This window comes from Theropithecus gelada, chromosome 10 (genome assembly GCF_003255815.1).
Source record: "Theropithecus gelada isolate Dixy chromosome 10, Tgel_1.0, whole genome shotgun sequence".
Taxonomy (NCBI): Eukaryota; Metazoa; Chordata; class Mammalia; order Primates; family Cercopithecidae; genus Theropithecus; species Theropithecus gelada.
This window is the reverse complement of record NC_037678.1, coordinates 504,913-521,766: the sequence shown is the minus strand read 5'-3', so window position 1 is coordinate 521,766 and position 16,854 is coordinate 504,913. Positions and strand designations below refer to the sequence as shown.

The window sequence follows — 16,854 nt, the reverse complement described above, 5'->3', positions numbered from 1 at the left end:
GCCCCACCCAGGAGAGAGAGATGCAGACAGGGTCTGAGGACACCTTTATTGTGCATGTCCCCCGCAGAGCAGCCTCAGGTGTCCTGGTAGTAGTTGTTGAAGTTGATGCGCAGCAGAAAGTCCTCCAGGTGGGGCTGGTAGCCGCGGTTCACCAGCTTGGTCACCACTAGGGACCCGTGAGCCGCTCAGGCTTCTGCCCATGGTGGGAGCCCCGCCCTGCCCCCCCACAGCCCTCCCAGCCAGGGTGGGCCTCACCTTTGAAGAGAAAGTGGGAGTAGTACTTGAAGGTGTTGTAGGACTGCTGCATGAGTGCAAAGTTGGGGTGCTCTGCACCCCGCGGGCCCCCAGCGGGGCCCCAGGCTTGGGAGATGAGCTGGCTGCGGAACTTGAGCACGAGGCTGAAGATGCTGTGGATGACGTTCATGACAGGCGCCGCCTTCTCCGTGAGCAGGCCCCTGCGGGGAGGCAGTGCTGCTGGGTGGGCTCAGCCGCGACCACAGGGACGCAGCCGCTGCCCGGGCCTCACCTGAAGACGGCCTTGTGCAGGTACTCTGCGTGTGCACGCTGGATCTCCTCCAGGTCGCTCACGGTGGCCAGCCTGGCCCTGAACTCGCACCAGGTGACGTGCAGGATCTGGTTGGCGATGTAGCCCTGGATGACCTTGACGAAGTGCTGCATTTCATGCTTGAACAGCTGCAGCTGGCGGAACTGCACGGAGCTGGCCATGTGGCTCAGCAGGGCTGGCAGAGGGCAGAGGGCAGAGGTGAGCGCGGCCTCAAGCCAGGGGTGTGGGGCGCCGAGCTCCGGTGGGGCCTCACCTGTGCGCTTGAGGTGGAAGCAGATATCCTTGAGCGCCCACATCATGAGCTTCAGCTGCAGCAGGAAGGAGAAGACGCCGCTGTACTTGCTCAGGCAGCCCTCAGTGATGACAACATTGAGCGGCCAGTCCACCTACAGGGACACATGGCTCAGCAGGTGTCCCACGGGCAGCCCCTGTCCCATCCCCGTGGCCGGGGCTGCTGCTGACCTTGTACCTGAGCTCCAGGCAGCTGAGCACATCTGGGGCGTTGGGGGCAAACACCTCGGGCAGGTACTTGAGGGCGAGGGAGAGGTTGGAGGCGTGCGGGGTGTCCCCATGCAGGCTGCACTGCAGGGCCTTGCTCAGCACGGAGTTCAGCACCAGCGGGTTGAGCAGCTCCCCGGGTGTCTGCCCGGCCCCAAGCTGGGCAGAAAAGGGACCAGTGTCCCCAGGAATCCCAAGCACATGCCTGGCACTCACTGGCGCCCCATGGGGCTGTGGGCCTGCAACCAGTCTGCCCTTTCCCACGGCCTCCCCTCTACCACTGGCCCCACTCCATGTCCGGAGGTCACCTTCTCAAAGAGGAGGTCGCTGAGGGACTGGGCGAACTCGCCGTCCTCCATCAGCAGGAAGTGCCGCAGCGCCTCATAGTGTGCCTCCAGGTGCAGCTCCACGAAGAAGTAGTCGACGGCAGCCTTGTTCACCAAGGAGATGCTGGCAGGAGGGAGCTGGAGTCAGGGCGGGCCAGGGCGGGCCAGGACAGGCTGGGTGGGCAGGCTGGGGCGGGGGCACTCACTGGGCGGCCAATGGTGCCGTGATGGAGTGCTTCATGAGCACGGGCAGCGTCAGCAACTCGCTCAGCTGCACGGCAGTCTCATCCGCGGCAGACTGGACCTGGGGGTCCACGGGAAAGGCGAAGGCCCGGGGAAGCACAGGGTGCAAAAGGTGAGCGATGGGTGGCTCAGCTGCAGGAGATGGAGCACATACTGGGAACCGGTGGCCCAGGGCTCCACCCCTGCCCACAGGAGATGGAGCAAGTGCTGGGAACCGGCCAGCCCAGGGCTCCCTGCCAGCAGTAGCTGCTGTACTCACACATGGACTCGTAATTGTCCGGGTACCGCTCCAAGTGGTACTGCCCTGCCAGGCCTGCCAGGTAGGCCTGCTCACCGCCCTGAGCCTCCGCCGCCACTGCCGCCTCCTCACCAGGGCCTGGGCTGCTCTGGGCAGCTGCGTTTTCCTAACAAAACACCAGCCTCAGAACCACCTCCCCACCACACGCTTCCGCAACTCCCAGCTTGAGCCAAAAAAAGGGAAAACCGCATGTGGGACCCACCCGCGTGATAACCTGGAGGGACGGAGCCTCCCTGCCTGCTGTGGGACCCCCCAGGCTGCATCCACCTAACCTGTGAGTTCAGAGGCTCCTCAGTGTCCCCGCTCCTCCCAGGGCCTGTGTGGACACAAGTGGACAAGAGGGTGTCAGGGCCGAGCGCCTGTGAAGGGGATGGAGCAGAGCCGCTCCCGGCTCAAGCAGCCCCTCCCATGTTCCCCAAACAGCAGCCCAGGTCCTGGCTGGCAAAGGAGGCCTCAGGGGAGCTTCACATGCCACCAACCCCACCGCCTGCCTACCTCCCAGGCTGTGTGGGTCCCACAGTCCCAATCCTGGCCACCAGCCACCCTACTCTCACCTAGTTCTTCAGAGACGCCGTCTCCCGGGGTGTTGGGCGACCATGGCTGGGTGGGAGCCATCTCTGACACGTTCTCCCCGCTGCTGATGCTCTCCTCCCCGCAGCCTGAGCTGAGGGAGGACAGAGATGGCCCCACTTCTACAGGCAGCCGTGACCCACAGTCCAGCACAGTGCTCTGTGCTCCCAGGCTGAGCGCTGACTGGGACGTGTGGCCAGCGGGGCTCTGTTGGGGCCTGGGTGTGTTGGGCTCAGCTTCTGGTGAGACAGCCCCCAACATCATGTGGGGCGGAGGGACGGGTGCATGGGTGTTCCACCGTGGCCGGGTGGAAACCACGTCCGACACAGGCTCCCCCAAGCTGATGCTGGCGTCAGACACGTGTCTGTGGGTGTTCCACCGTGGCCGGGTGGGAACCACGTCCCACACAGGCTCCCCCAAGATGATGCTGGCGTCAGACACGTGTCCATGGGTGTTCCACCGTGGCCGGGTGGGAGCCACGTCCGACACGTTCTCCCCGACCCTGATGCTGGCGTCGGACACGTGTCCATGGGTGTTCCACCGTGGCCGAGTGGGAGCCACTTCTGACACAGACTCCCCCAAGCTGATGCTTGCATCGGACACGTGTCCATGGATGTTCCACCGTGGCCGGGTGGGAGCCACTTCTGACACGTTCTCCCCGACCCCGATGCTGGCGTCAGACACGTGCCCGTGGATGTTCCACTGTGGCCGGGTAAGAGCTGTTTCAGAAGCATAGGCCCCTGTGGGAAGACCACCTCCTGACTCATGCCCGAAGAGCTGCTCTGCGGGCTGGCTGCTCCCCTCCTTCAGAGCGGCACGCCTGGGTGGGTGTGAGGGGGACAGAGCCACCTGCAAGGTGGAGCCACAGGCATCCAGCTTCCCACAACTGTCCTCCCACAGCTGTGGCCCTGAGCTGCCCAAGTTGCACTCTGCAGCCTGCAGGGGTCCTGGTGCAGGTGAAGCGGCCACAGCTGGCCTCAGGACAGTACTAAAGTCGTACTCCTGTGGCCTGGAAGGCTGAGTGCTGGCTGCTGCGGGTGCCTCCCCAGGAGCTGAGGGGGGCAGGTCCAAGTTGATGGTCTGCAGCGCTGCCTCCAGGAGAGGGACCATGCCAGTCTGCATGGACTGCTCAGCCCCTGGGCCCACAGGTAGGAAGTCTCCAATGCTGAGGCTGTCAGAGAAGGGTCCGGCCTCCGCCTGCTGCAGCCCTGTGCCACCAGCCCCCATTGCTAGAGGCTTAAGGGACTGTGGGGTCGGCAGGCCTGGCCTGTTCCGGCCATCCCAGGCAGCTGAGTGTTGTTCCGCAGGCCCAGCATCACAGCCTTGGTCTCCCTCTGGGTCCTCAGGGCCCGGAGATGCGACCTGAAACACAAGTGACATCAAGACCCAGTCTGGTCTCAGGCTCCCCCAGCCCTCGAACTGTCCCCCAAGTTCAGCTGTGCAGCCATGACCGACATGAGGTGCCCAGGGCTATGGGGAAACCATCAGGCCCGGCACCCCTGGCTCAGAGCTAGGGCACCCTGGGTTCCGCTCCACTGCTCACCTGGGGGTGCACGCTCACAAGGACGTCTGGCGGCTCCTGGGGCTGGTGAGCCTCAGACATTGCTTTCAGCATCTCCTGTAAATTCAAGCCAGAGGGGTCGTGACCAGCAGAGCTGGAGTCAAGCATGGCCCCTACTGCCCATGGCAGCCGTGTGTACTGAACCAGACAAGGCTTGTGCTGGGCTCCACTGGGACCCTGGGCCTGCAGAAAGTACTTCAAAACCACAAGCTCCTCACCGCCTGTATCTGTGCAATTTGGTGGCACGCAGGGAGAGAGACAGTGCTCTGCTGCAAACACGAGAGCCACCAGCCCTCTCCTGGAAGAGCACACAGCTCTGTGTGCAGTCTCGGGGGTGCCCAGACCCCCAAAGCCCAGGGAAAGAGCTGCCATCTAAAGCCACAGAGATACCTGAATGTGTTTCTCATCTTCTAAGAGAAAACGAAGCCGTGCACTCTCCAGTCGGTGCCTCTGGATTCGCCACAGCGCCTTCTGCTCCCGACGAGCTGCCTCTGCAGAGAGCTTGCTGTAGTGGTCGACCAGCGCCTGCCTGAAGCCACACCCAGAGAGGACACGGCCACAAGAGTCACCCCACCCCATCCACCTGGTGCCTCTCAGGCCAGGATGGTTCCCCGTAACAGAGGCCCCAGTGGGCCCTTGCCCCCCAGTCTCCCCCTACCAGGGGCTGATAGCTCTGGACCCTCACAGCACCTGCAGGGCAGCACCAGGCAGGCCCTTCCACCTGCCAGGCTGGGAGACCCTGGTGAGTCGGTGCCCAGCCAGGGCTCAGCAACGTCTGCTGGATGAATAGCGGAATGAGATCCTGTGTGGCCTGAAGCAAGGGGTGAGCAGGAGGCTGAGGGCCCCAGGCCCCGAAGACGTAAGGCCTTTTCCCCTTCTACAGGTACAAAGCTGAGAACTGAAGACTAATGCAAAAAAGCACGTGAGGCAAAACCAACACAAACGCTTTATTTGCTGAACTCAAAGCCTGCCTCACTGTGCCCCATGATTTTGAGCTTCTCACCAGCAGGCAACTGGGCTCAAACCTGGACTGGCCAGCTCTAATTTGGCTGCCACAGGCCAGAGACATAGTGTCTAGGCCTGGTTTTATCCATGTGTTAACAGGACAGTCTCGACTGACATACGTGAACAGGTACGCATGCATAAATGCATACACAGACGTGCTTGCACACAGGCACGTGCACCCCTCCATACATATCCCTCAGGGGCTCCATAAACAGATCTAAGGTTGGGACAACAGCATTGCGTGGCGCTGAGCAGGAAGCGGCCAGCCCCTCCCATAAGAGGCTCTCTCCAAAACCCCGAACAGCCCCTTGAAGGCTCCAGCACTACTCAGCCTAGGGACAGGCTGATGACAGCACAGGGAGACAGACTCAGATGCCGAGTGGGACAAACACTCTGTCTCGGCCAAGCGCAGTGGTTTGCGCCTGTAATCCCAGCACTTTGGGAGGCCGAGGCAGGTGGATCACCTGAGGTCAGGAGTTTGAGATCAGCCTGGCCAACATGGTGAAACCCCATCTCTACTAAAAATACAAAAAATTAGCTGGATGTGGTGGCAGGCACCTGTAATCCCAGCTACTCGGGAGGCTGAGGCAAGAGAATTGCTTGAACCTGGGAGGCAGAGGTTACAGTGAGCAGAGATTGTGCCACTGCACTGCAGCCTGGGTGACAGAGCGAGACTCCGTTTCAAAAAAAAAAAAGCCCTGTCTCAGACCAATAACAGACTTAAAAATAAATAAGGGGGGATGTTTAGAAAGAAGATAGAGACAGGACCCCAAACAATATGCAGGCCTCGCCTGGACCCTAATCCGTACAAACTACCCACAAGACAACATGCAGGACGGCTAAGGACATCTGGATATGGCAGAATGGCCACAGCCACTCTGGGTTCAGCATATTGGTCTTTCTACCTTAATGTTGCTTGAAGGTTTTCAAAAAAAGTAAAATCATCAGTAAGATTAAGCCAGAGCTACGGGGCCCCTGCCACACTGCACTGGAGCCCCGGCTGCCCTACCTCGCCTTCCTCTCCAGCTCCTCCTCCAGGGACTTCAGCCTCCTTTCCCTGTCTCGGAGCTCACGGGCGTAGCTGAAGTCATCATCCAGCTCCTCCTGCCTGGCCGCCTGGCGTCGCTATAAAACACAGCCTGGCCTGTGAAATCAGGACTCACGGGCCTGACCCCGCAGGGACAGGTCCTACCCACCTCCTGGTCCTTCACAAACTGTTCTTTCAGCCTCTGAAACTGCTCGCGCTTTCGGGCGTCCAAGGCCATCCGTTCTGACATCTGCCGGTCTACATAGGGACAGTAAGGGGTGCAATGTCACAAGGAGGCCCCAGCAAGGACCCCCGAAACTGCAGAAGGGAGGACTTGGGGCCACTCACCACTCAGTGCACTCAGGACCCTGGATGCTGCTTCCCGGGCATGAGCAATTAATTCTTGTTTTGCAATTTCCATACGTAATTCCTGAGAAAGACAACTGGTTAAACAAAGCATCCTGGCCAGGCGCAGTGGCTCACGCCTGTAATCCTGGCACTTTGGGAGGCCAAGGTGGGTAGATCACCTGAGCTTAGGAGTTTGAGACCCGCCTGGACAACATAGCAAAACTCCACCTCTACTAAAAATACAAAAATTAGCCAGGTGTGGTGACGGGCGCCTGTAGTATCAACTATTTGGGGGGCGGGGGGTGGGGGGAGTTGAGGCAGGAGGATCTCTTGAGCTTGGGAGGTGGAGGCTGCAGTGAGCCATGTTCGAGCCACTGCACTCCAGCCTCCTGGCCCACACAGTGAGACCCTGTCTCAAAGAAAAAAAAACCTAATCCTCTGACCCCTCACCTAGGATGCCCAGGACACCTGTGGACTCAGGGCCAGCAGGGGAGACACATGGTCCAAGGGTTTGGGGAGGGACCAGGTGATGGCAGGACACCCCCCCCCCGCCACCGCTCCCCCACCCCCAGGCTCTCAGCAGTGGCAAAGCTGGCTCCAGGCCATGGACGGGAGCTGACCAGCTCTCACAGAGACATCTGGGGCTGAGGACCCCAGGCTGTGTGTGCCTACCCTGGAAGGAAACCAAGGGGCCTAAGAAAGGGGGCTTCCCCACTCAGCCTCATAGGCCTGCCCCTGCCCAGGTATCCCTGCTGCCCACCAGGCACTGGGCCAGAAACGGTGTTCCTCGGAATGGCACTGACTGTACTACCGAGCCCCTCCCAGAGGACACAGGAGAGGCGTGGCTCGTCCCTGACACACTGTCCCTTCCCAGCAGAAGGGGGACTTGCAAAGGCCATCTGAGTACAGGACCACAGGCCCTGCCGCCCTGGAGTGCAGCCAGGACTGTCTGTCCACAGCCGGCGGGCCCGGGGAAGCCCCAGCATAGTTTCCCATGCCAGCAAAACCTGGGCTTCAGGCTGAGCCACCCAAACCCAGGAGGAGAGAATAGAGCCCCTGCCTGGCATCTGGCTCCAGGATATTCGTCTCAGCTCCCCCTTGGCACCCACCCCGGCCACCGCCAGGACAGAAAATGCCAGAAGGGAGGCCCCCATCTTGCACAGCCCTCATGGTCCACCCCACCAACCTGAGACCCCAGGAAGCAGAGGTGGGGCAAAGAAAGCCCCCGAGACCCGTGGTGCCACGCACCTTCTCCTCCTTGCTGACAGAGCTGTGGCGGGCCACCCTCTCCATGCGCCCGACGTAGACGGCACAGTCCTTCTCAATCTCCTTCAACTCCTCGAGGGAGAAAATCACCGAGATCCGGGGAACGGGGACGTCGGACCAACAGAGGTAATGCTGCCAAAGGCGATGTAGGCACAGCCACCAGCATTCAGCCCCAGTCTCAGACTCAGCCCCGGGGAAGACTGGCCCCTCCCCTCCCCATACGTGAGCCCCTCCTCACCCGGGGGCAGCAGAGCTTCAGCAGGTTAATGGTCTTCCCACAGACGTACACGTCATGGGCAATGTGCTTCAGAAACACGGGAACACAGTCCTCCACCTCTTTGGAGATGAGCACGTAGCCATGTGTCCAGTACGACTTATCTAAGGTGGGGCGAACACCAGGGTGGCCGGCATGGCCGTGGCCCTGAACCCAGGCCCACAGGCACGGACCCCTGCCCCCGCGACCAGCTGCCACCTACCTCGGAAGCTGAGGTACTCGTGGTTCACCTGAATCATGAACTCGCCATAAGCGTCTCTGAACACGCCGCTGTACACCCAGTCGTGGATGAACCTGCAATCGGGGAGCAGCAGGGGTAGGCACGGTCAGCAGAGAGGCAGGTGGGGCCGGCAGTGAGGGGCGGGGTGGGGCGTGGCCGTCAGTGAGGGGCGGGGTGGGGCGTGGTCATCAGTGAGGGGTGGGGTGGGGTGTGGCCGTCAGCAAGGAGTGAGGGGGGTGTGGCCATCCATGAGGAGTGGAATGGAGTGGGGGCAGGGTAGGGGCTGTGGAGTGGGGTTGGGGTGGGGGGTTGGGGGTTCCTGCCCAGGCCACCTATCCTGCCCTCTCCTTCCTGTGTGATCCCCACATTCAGCAGGTGTCTGACAAGGGACTGCTCTCAATGTCTGTCTGGTGGGAGTGCATGCCCGCCCAGCCCACCGCCCACCGCCCACCGGGTGTAGGGCTCGCAGCTGGTCTTCAACAGGGACAGCAGCACAGGGTAGTGCTCGTTGCTGCAGTTGTGCAGCGCCTCCTGGTAGAGGTAGGACAGCAGCTTCACACCCTGCAGACCACAAAGGGGGCGGGGGGGGGGCAGCTCAGTGCACCCAGCCCTGGGAGTCAGATGCAGCCCTGCCGGCAGCAGCCCCCCAGGGACACGCTCAGTCGCCCCCTTTCCTGGAACCCGCCAGGCTGACACACTCGGCAGGGACGCACAACTCACGGTGGGAAACGCAGCCCTGGGGCCTCCTCCGCAGGTGCCTGGGAGCACAGCACCAACGCCACAGAGCTCGGCCAGGTACCTAGACCCAGAGGCAGGATCAGACCAGGTGACCGGGCTCAGGGTCCCCAGGCCTGGATCAGATCATGAGCAAAATCTCCATGTATCTTCATGCTCCCTGGAGCAACTGACTTCAGATGCAGGCTTTAAAAACCACATGCACCCCAACGACCCAGAAATGGGCTCCCTGGAGGACTTGTGCCCAGCCCTGGGCCACTGCACTGTCCACACAGACCCACTGAAGTACCCACACCCAACAGGCCCCTCCCTCCCAGGCTCTGGCCAACACACCAATCACCCTGATCCTCCCACTTCCGGGGGCTGCACCTGAGAGCCCCTCCCATCCACACAGTGGCACCAAGCACCTGCCACAACTCGCGCCTTCACAGCCCAGGCTCCCCTGCCCCACGGTGTCTCAGCCCTTGGGTCTCCTCAGGGCTGCCACATTCTGCTCCTCTGCCTGGAAGGTCGCCTCTCCCACTGCTCCCAACGCCCAACTCCTCACTCTTCCTTGTCCGACAGCACTTGCCAGTAGCTCCCCAGCCTGGTGGCTCAGTAACCAGCTTGTGTGTACCAGAAGCCACATCCCTAGGGACCCTGTGTGCCAATTAGGCAGGAGCCACCAGGCCTGGAGGGCCTGGATGGGGCCAGCTGTGGTAGGCCCATGGCAGACACACCCACTCTGCCTGGCACCTGGTGAACTCGGCCAGCCAAGGGCCGTCCAGTCACCTGCTGAGGGCTGTTCTCACAGGCCCTCCTTGCCAGGAAGCAGAGCAAACCCTCCATCACCCAGCAAGCTCCATGCCACTCCTGCAAAGTCCCCTGCTCAGTCGCCATGCTGAGGCTCACCTGAGCTGCCGGCCCAGTTTCTTGAAGAGAAAACCAATGGTGAGGAGGCTCAGGGTGGGCGAAGTGGAAAGGACGCAGGCCCGGTAATACTGCAGGTACCTCCTCAGGCCACTGGTGAAGGCCTGTGGGCAAAGAGGCTGGGAGGAGGGCAGCCAAGCACATGGACGCAGGTGTGACCAGGGCCTGAGGGGCACCAGTACTGGGCACAGCGCTTTGTTTCCTGCCTCAGCTCTGGGCTCCATTTCCAAGCAATGGGCCTCTGTGAGCCACGTCCCACCACTGTACCAGGTGGAAATGTGGCCCGTCCACAAGAAGCCAGAAGCTGTGGCCCCCCCACCAACCCTTCCTCTCATCTGAGACCAGCTGCCCCAGGGGCGTGGCATAGGGGTTGAGGGGTGAGGGGGGAAATGGCGGCTGCGCTCTGTGCACAGACACTAGTGCTGTGAGAGCTGCGTCTGCTCGGACCACAGTGGTCTCAGTGGCACCAGCATCCTGGGCAGTGCCACAGCAGCAGGCCCTCCCTGCAGGTCACACCAAGACAGGCGCACCCTGGACCAATCTCAGTCCACCCACCCCAGAACCCGCCTGGCCATGCCTGCCAGATGAGCGGGAACCACAGTCCAGCCCTTCTCAGTGTCCCTGCTCTGCCCCCTTCTCCACCATCTCCAGCCCTCAAGTCCCCCAGGGCTGAGCCTCTGCCTAGAAGCTCTCCCCGTCCCATGCAGCTCCCACCATGCCCACCTCCACAGCCCGTCTAAAACCTAAACCTCACCACATCACCCCACCCTACAGCCCCTGCTGTGGCAGCAACAGTTGAAGAAGGCTGCGCCGCCTGGCTCCTCCAGTGCTCTCTGCCCACCTTCCCAACACCCTCCTCTCAGCCCCCAAATTACCCATCATCCGCCTGCCTATTCTCTCCCAATCAAGGTGCAGCCTCCGTCCCATGGGTCTCTACTCAGCATATGAGCCAGCTTCAAGACTCACCAAAGAGCGGCTTCCGGAGCCAGACTTGGCTCAGAACGCCCAGCAATGTAAATTCACCACCCAACACGACGGCCGGGCAGTGTCAGTCATCCACAATGTGCCGGGCCCACTGGGGAGCAGGCGGCAAGAGCCCCACTAACGCCTTTCCTGCCTCGCATGCCCCGAATGCTGGCTGCACCTGCCTCCCACACACCCCAGGGCCCACACGCATCTGCCCCAAGTTTCCAGTGAGGTAAAACATCTTCACTGACCCATCCCTCACGAGCCACTATCAGGTTTCAGATGTTAGCAAGGAAAGAAAAGGTTTAGACTGTCTGGTCCTGCAGAAGGACTTCTGAGATTCTCTTTTCCAGGTCGTGTGCACCATTCTCACAAGGATGTGTGACAGCCACAAGGCAGAGGCCGTACCTGGAACACGAGGCCCTTGCTGTACGAAGAGTCCAGGACCGGCTGCAGAGAGAAGTGACTCAGGCGCGTGTAGCAGGTCCCATACTCGGCCACCTCCGAGAGCAGGCTGCTGATGCTTTCGGGAGACGCTCCCGACACGTGGACACCCCGCTTCACCACAAAGGTCTGGGCCGGCTGCACAGGGGTAGAGGACACTGCTCAGAGGCCAGGCACCCAGACCCCCAAGAAGGTGCCATCTCCCTCCACCCTTGCACCCAACCCCACACCACCTACAGTGCCCCCAGGACCCAAAAGCAAATGCCCAGAAGGCACACCCAGAACTCCTACACTGAGGGACAAAAACATACAAACCAAAACAAGGCACAAATTCTCACCACACTGAAAAATACATGTTTAAAACGCCAAGTGTAGAAAAGGGTAGGAAACAACAGAACACCTTCCACAGGACACAAGTACATAGACAGCCTCCTAGGGCAGAAGCTATAAAACATGTTTGCCGTGAGACCTGCTCATTCAACTCTTCGGGATGAAACAGAGGAAACGATGGAAGATGCACAAAGACTCGCCACAGCACATTCCCCGCAATGTGTTTGTAACCAGAGAGTGGAGACCCCCAGTAGAGGGCTCATGACAACCGAAACGAACGGGGTGCAGCAGAAGCCAGGAGGGAGGTTACAGCTGCAAATACGCACGTTAGAAAGGAAAAGAGAGATCCCACATCACAAGGAAACAAGATACTAAATCACAACAGCACTGTGTATATCCTAAAGAGATATTTTAAAAAGAGCTGTTAGGCCAAGCACAGTGGCTCACACATATAATCCCAGCACTTTGGGAGGCTGAGGCAGGAGGATCACTTGAGCCCAGGAGTCTGAGACCAGCCTGGGCAACATAGCAAGACCCCCATCTCTACAAAAATTTTAAATTAGGCCAGGCATGGTGGCTCACGCCTGTAATCCCAGCACTTCAGGAGGCCAAGGCGGGTGGATCACTTCAGGTCAGGAGTTCGTGATGAGCCTGGCCAACATGGCAAAGCCCCGTCTCTACTAAAAACACAAAAATTAGCCGGGCATGGTGGTGTGTACCTGTAGTCTCAGCTACTCAGGAGGCTGAGGCAAGAGAATCGTTGAATGTGGGAGGCGGAGGTTGCAGTGAGCTGAGATTGTGCCACTGCACTCCAGCCTAGGTGACAGAGTGAGACTCCGTCTCAAAAAAAAAAAAAAAAAAAAAAAAACACAGACATCTCTAGGCTGGGTGTGGTGGCTCTTGCCTCTAATTCCCACACTTTGGGAGGCCAAGGCCGGCGCATCACGAGGTCAGGAGATCAAGACCATCCTGGCCAACATGATGAAACCCTGTCTCTACTAAAAATACAAAAAGTTAGCTGGGCGTGGTGCTGCACACCTGTAGTCCCAGCTACTCAGGAGGCTGAGGCAGAAGAATCATTGAATGTGGGAGGCGGAGGTTGCAGTGAGCTGAGATGGCGCCACTGCACTCCAGCCTGGGCAACAGAGCAAGACTCCATCTCAAAAAAAAAAAAAAAAATTTAAAATTAGCCGGGCGTGGTGGTGCAGGCCTGCTGGTCCCAGCTACTCAGGAGGCTGCGGCAGGAGGATCAATTTGAGCACAGGAGGTTGAGGCTGCAGTGAGTCATGTTTGAACCACTGCACTCCAGCCTGGGTGATCCTGTCTCCAAAAAAAAAAAAAAAAAAAAAACAAAGCAGGCTGGGCGCAGTGGCTCACATCTGTAATCCCAGCACTTTGGGAGGCCGAAGCAAGTGGATCACTTGAGGTCAGGAGTTTGAGACCAGCCTCACCAACATGGTGAAAACCCCATCTCTACTAAAAACAAAAATTAGCCGGGCGGGGTAGTGCACACCTATAATCCCAGCTACTCAGGAGGCTGAGGCAGGAGAACTGCTTAAACCCAGGAGGAGGAGGTTGCAGTGAGCCGAGATTGTGCCACTTGCACTCCAGCCAGGGCAACAGAGCGAGACTCCATCTCAAAAAACAAAAAAAACAAAGCAGTTAAACCCAAAACTAGCAGAAGAAAACAAATGATAATTAGAGCAGAAATAAATACAGAGTAGGCCAAGCACGGTGGCTCAAACCTGTAATCCCAGCACTTTGGAAGGCCGAGGTGGGTGAATCACTTGAGGTCAGGAGTTTGAGACCAGCCTAGTCAACACGGTGAAACCCCATCTCTACTAAAAATACAAAAATTAGCCAGGCGTGGTAGTCCACACCTGTAGTCTAAGCTACTTGAAAGGCTGAGGCAGGAGAATCGCTTGAATCCAGGGGGTGCAGGCTGCAGTGAGCCGAGATCACATCACTGTACTCCAGCCTGGGAGACAGAGTGAGACTGTGTCTCAAAAAGAAAAAAAAAAACAAAATAGAAAAACAATAGAGAGAACCAAACAAAAAGTTGGCTCTTTGAAAAGATCAACAAAATTGACAAGTCTTAGCTAGAATAATTAAGAAAAAAGATGACTATGGGCTGGACGCGGTGGCTCATGCCTGTAATCCCAGCACTTTGGGAGGCCAAGGCAGGCGGATCATGAGGTCAGGAGATCAAGACCATCCTGGCTAACACGATGAAACCCCGTCTCTACCAAAAATACAAAAAATTAGCCGGGCGTGGTGGCGGGCCCGGGAGGCAGAGCCTGCAGTGAGCCGAGATAGCGCCACTGCACTCCAGCCTGGGTGACAGAGCAAGACTCCGTCTCAAAAAAAATTAAAAAATTTAAAAAAATTTTTTTAAAAAGATGACTATGAAAGAGAAAAAAATCAAATTACTAAAATCAGAAATGAAAAATAGGGGCCGGGCATGGTGGCTCACACCTGTAATCCCAGGACTTTGGGAGGCTGAGGCAGGCAGATCACTTGAGCCCAGGAGTTCAAGACCAGCCTGGGCAACACGGCAAGACCCCATCTCTATAAACATTTTAAAAATGAGCTGGCTGGGCCTGGTGTGGTGGTTCACGCCTATAATCCTAGCACTTTGGGAGGCTGAGGTGGGCAGATCACTTGAGGTCAGGAGTCCGAGACCAGCCTGGGCAACATGGTGAAACCCCATCTCTACTAAAAATACAAAAATTAGCCGGCCATGGTGGTGTGCACCTGTAATTCCAGCTACTCGGGAGGCTGAGGCAGGAGAATTGCTTGAACCTGGGAGGTGGAGTTTGCAGTGAGCGGAGACCGTGCCATTACACTCCAGACTGGGCAGCAGAGCAAGACTCTGTCTCAAAAAAAAAAAAGAAACGAAAAAATGAGCTGAGTGTGGTGGCACATGCCTGTAGTCCCAGCTACACAGGAGGCTAAGGTGGGAGGATTGAGATGCAGCCTAGGAGGTCGAGGTTACTGTGAGCTGTGACGGTGCCACTGCACTCCAGCATGGGCGAAAGAGTGAGACCCTGTCTCAAAAAACAAGAGAAAGAGTCAGGGTTGGTGCCACACAATAAGGCTATCCCCACAACAGACAAGATGAGCCGCGAGAATGGTGTTGAGAACAGGCGCCGTCAGCGCTGGCAGCAGCTGGAGCTTGCTGGTGAGCACTTTTCTGGAGCAGTCACTGGCTGTGCTTCTAGTCCATTCTGAAGTCTAAGAATGGCCACCATAAAAGAACATTTTTGTTTTTTTTGAGACGGAGTCTCGCTCTGTCGCCCAGGCTGGAGTGCAGTGGTGCGATCTCGGCTCACTGCAAGCTCCGCCTCCCAGGTTCACACCATTCTCCTGCCTCACCCTCCTGAGTAGCTGGGACCACAGGCGCCCGCCACCACGCCCGGCTAATTTTTTGTATTTTTAGTAGAGACAGGGTTTCACCGTGTTAGCCAGGATGGTCTCGATCTCCTGACCGTGATCCGCCCGCCTCGGGCTCCCAAAGTGCTGGGATTACAGGCGTGAGCCACCGCGCCCGGCCAGAACATTTAAGACCAAAGAAGGAAAAAGCTGCAGAACAAGACTTCCTATTTCTGAATAAATCCATTTACGGCTTCAGTGCCCAGCAAGAGGGCTGGCTAAACTGCAGCTGGTGCCAGAACCAGCAAGTCCCGGACCCATCCCGGATGACACCACGGTCCAGTGAGAAGAGCAGCGCAGACCCCAATCTTGGGACGCTCTCGGCAGGCAGGTGCTCCTCCCGAGCGATGGGAAGGCTCGGAAGGCGCCTGGCACTTCTCCAAGACGGAAATGGAAATGGGGGAAGGGACATTTCCTATTGCTTCGCCGACAGTAATAAACATGTTATTTCTCTGCAGTTTTTTAAAAGAACGTTAACACTTTTTAGAACCAAAATGGGATGACGCTGGCTATCATCACTGGTGGCCCTCGAAGATGGCCTTCCCTGCCACTCCCCACTCCCTGCACTGGGGCTTGTTCTGCCCTGTAAAGGGCTGGGCAGTGCCTGGTAGAGAGGGGGCCAGCCCCACGCCGCTGTGGCCGGGAGTGAGCAGCTCTCACCTGGCAGAGGGAAAACGTGGCAGACACGACCCCAATCAAGACGTTCAGCACATCTTTCACCAGCTCACACTCCTTCACCAGCACGGGCTGTGGGGCCTGTAGGATGCCCCCAGCAAGCAGTTGAAGCTCCCCTTGGCGGAGCCTGCAGAACTTGTCGAAAGCGTCCCTTCCCGCCTCTGTCAAGTAAGGCTCCTCTCTGTGGCCAGGGGGGCTGCGAGGGAGGCAGAAGAGAGGCCATGAGCAGACGTGATGACCTGCACCTCAGCACCAGCATACTTTCTCTCGGGAATGGGCACGAACAGAAGAACGGAAGTGATTCAAAACAATAAACTCTAAGAAACGCAGCCATGTACAAATGCCAACTCACCACCCAGCCTTTTGTGGATGATACTGCTGTGAACACCAGCACAATCAATTCTATCAGGACAACTCATGTGGAAATGTGTCCAGGGCACCTGCCTGGGGTCCTGGGCATGGCCGGGGGTATCCGACGGGCCCAGCCCTGGAAGAGCACCCCAGGCCACGCCAGTGGCCCTTAGGGTGGTGACTCATTCATATTCTTCTGTTAGAAACAAAACAAGGTTTGTACACCCATGTACACAGCAGCATCCACAACCCTGTTCACGGCAGCATCATCCACACTCAAGTCCACGGCAGCATCATCCACACCCCTATCCACAACAGCATCCACACCCAGGTCCACGGCAGCATCCACACCCATTCACAGTAGCATTATCCACAACCCCGTCCACAGCGCCATCCACACCTGTTCACGACAGCATTATCCACACCCAGGTCTGTGGCATCATGCACACCCCTGTCCACAGCAGCATCAGTCACACCTGTCCAGGGCAGTATCCACACCCGTCCACGGCAACATCATCCACAGTCCCGTCCATGGGAACATCATCCACACCCTTATCCATGGCAGCATCATCCACAACCCCATCCACGGCAGCATCGACACCCCAGTCCATGGCAGCATCCACACCACGGTGCACAGCAGCAGCATATCCACCCCTGTCCACAGCAGGATCCACACCCAGGTCCACAGCATCATCCACACTCCTGTCCACGGCAGCATCCATACCCGCTCATGACAGCAGCATCCATATCCCTGTCCACGGCAGTATCCACACCCCTGTGCATGGGAACATCTCCACACCCTTATCCACAC

General features: G+C 58.4%; 1 protein-coding gene across 1 annotated transcript in view; it reads right to left on the bottom strand.

Moving 5' to 3' along the window:
* Window positions 1–32: 32 nt before the first annotated feature.
* Window positions 33–16,854, bottom strand: part of TUBGCP6 (tubulin gamma complex associated protein 6) — a 26,028-nt gene continuing 9,206 nt past the window's right edge. The window contains exons 3-25 of the mRNA XM_025398865.1: window positions 15,678–15,888; window positions 11,220–11,393; window positions 9,828–9,949; window positions 8,922–9,000; window positions 8,653–8,762; window positions 8,184–8,275; window positions 7,946–8,085; window positions 7,690–7,839; window positions 6,442–6,523; window positions 6,263–6,351; window positions 6,076–6,191; window positions 4,452–4,590; window positions 4,044–4,118; window positions 2,485–3,862; window positions 2,203–2,246; window positions 1,892–2,036; window positions 1,596–1,764; window positions 1,372–1,513; window positions 1,028–1,222; window positions 819–951; window positions 527–740; window positions 256–455; window positions 33–166 (exon numbers count right to left, since the gene is read on the bottom strand). Of these exons, the coding sequence (XP_025254650.1) occupies window positions 75–166; window positions 256–455; window positions 527–740; window positions 819–951; window positions 1,028–1,222; window positions 1,372–1,513; window positions 1,596–1,764; window positions 1,892–2,036; window positions 2,203–2,246; window positions 2,485–3,862; window positions 4,044–4,118; window positions 4,452–4,590; window positions 6,076–6,191; window positions 6,263–6,351; window positions 6,442–6,523; window positions 7,690–7,839; window positions 7,946–8,085; window positions 8,184–8,275; window positions 8,653–8,762; window positions 8,922–9,000; window positions 9,828–9,949; window positions 11,220–11,393; window positions 15,678–15,888 (4,291 nt within the window). The 3' untranslated portion in view covers window positions 33–74. The remainder of the gene's footprint in view (window positions 167–255; window positions 456–526; window positions 741–818; window positions 952–1,027; window positions 1,223–1,371; window positions 1,514–1,595; window positions 1,765–1,891; window positions 2,037–2,202; window positions 2,247–2,484; window positions 3,863–4,043; window positions 4,119–4,451; window positions 4,591–6,075; window positions 6,192–6,262; window positions 6,352–6,441; window positions 6,524–7,689; window positions 7,840–7,945; window positions 8,086–8,183; window positions 8,276–8,652; window positions 8,763–8,921; window positions 9,001–9,827; window positions 9,950–11,219; window positions 11,394–15,677; window positions 15,889–16,854) is intronic.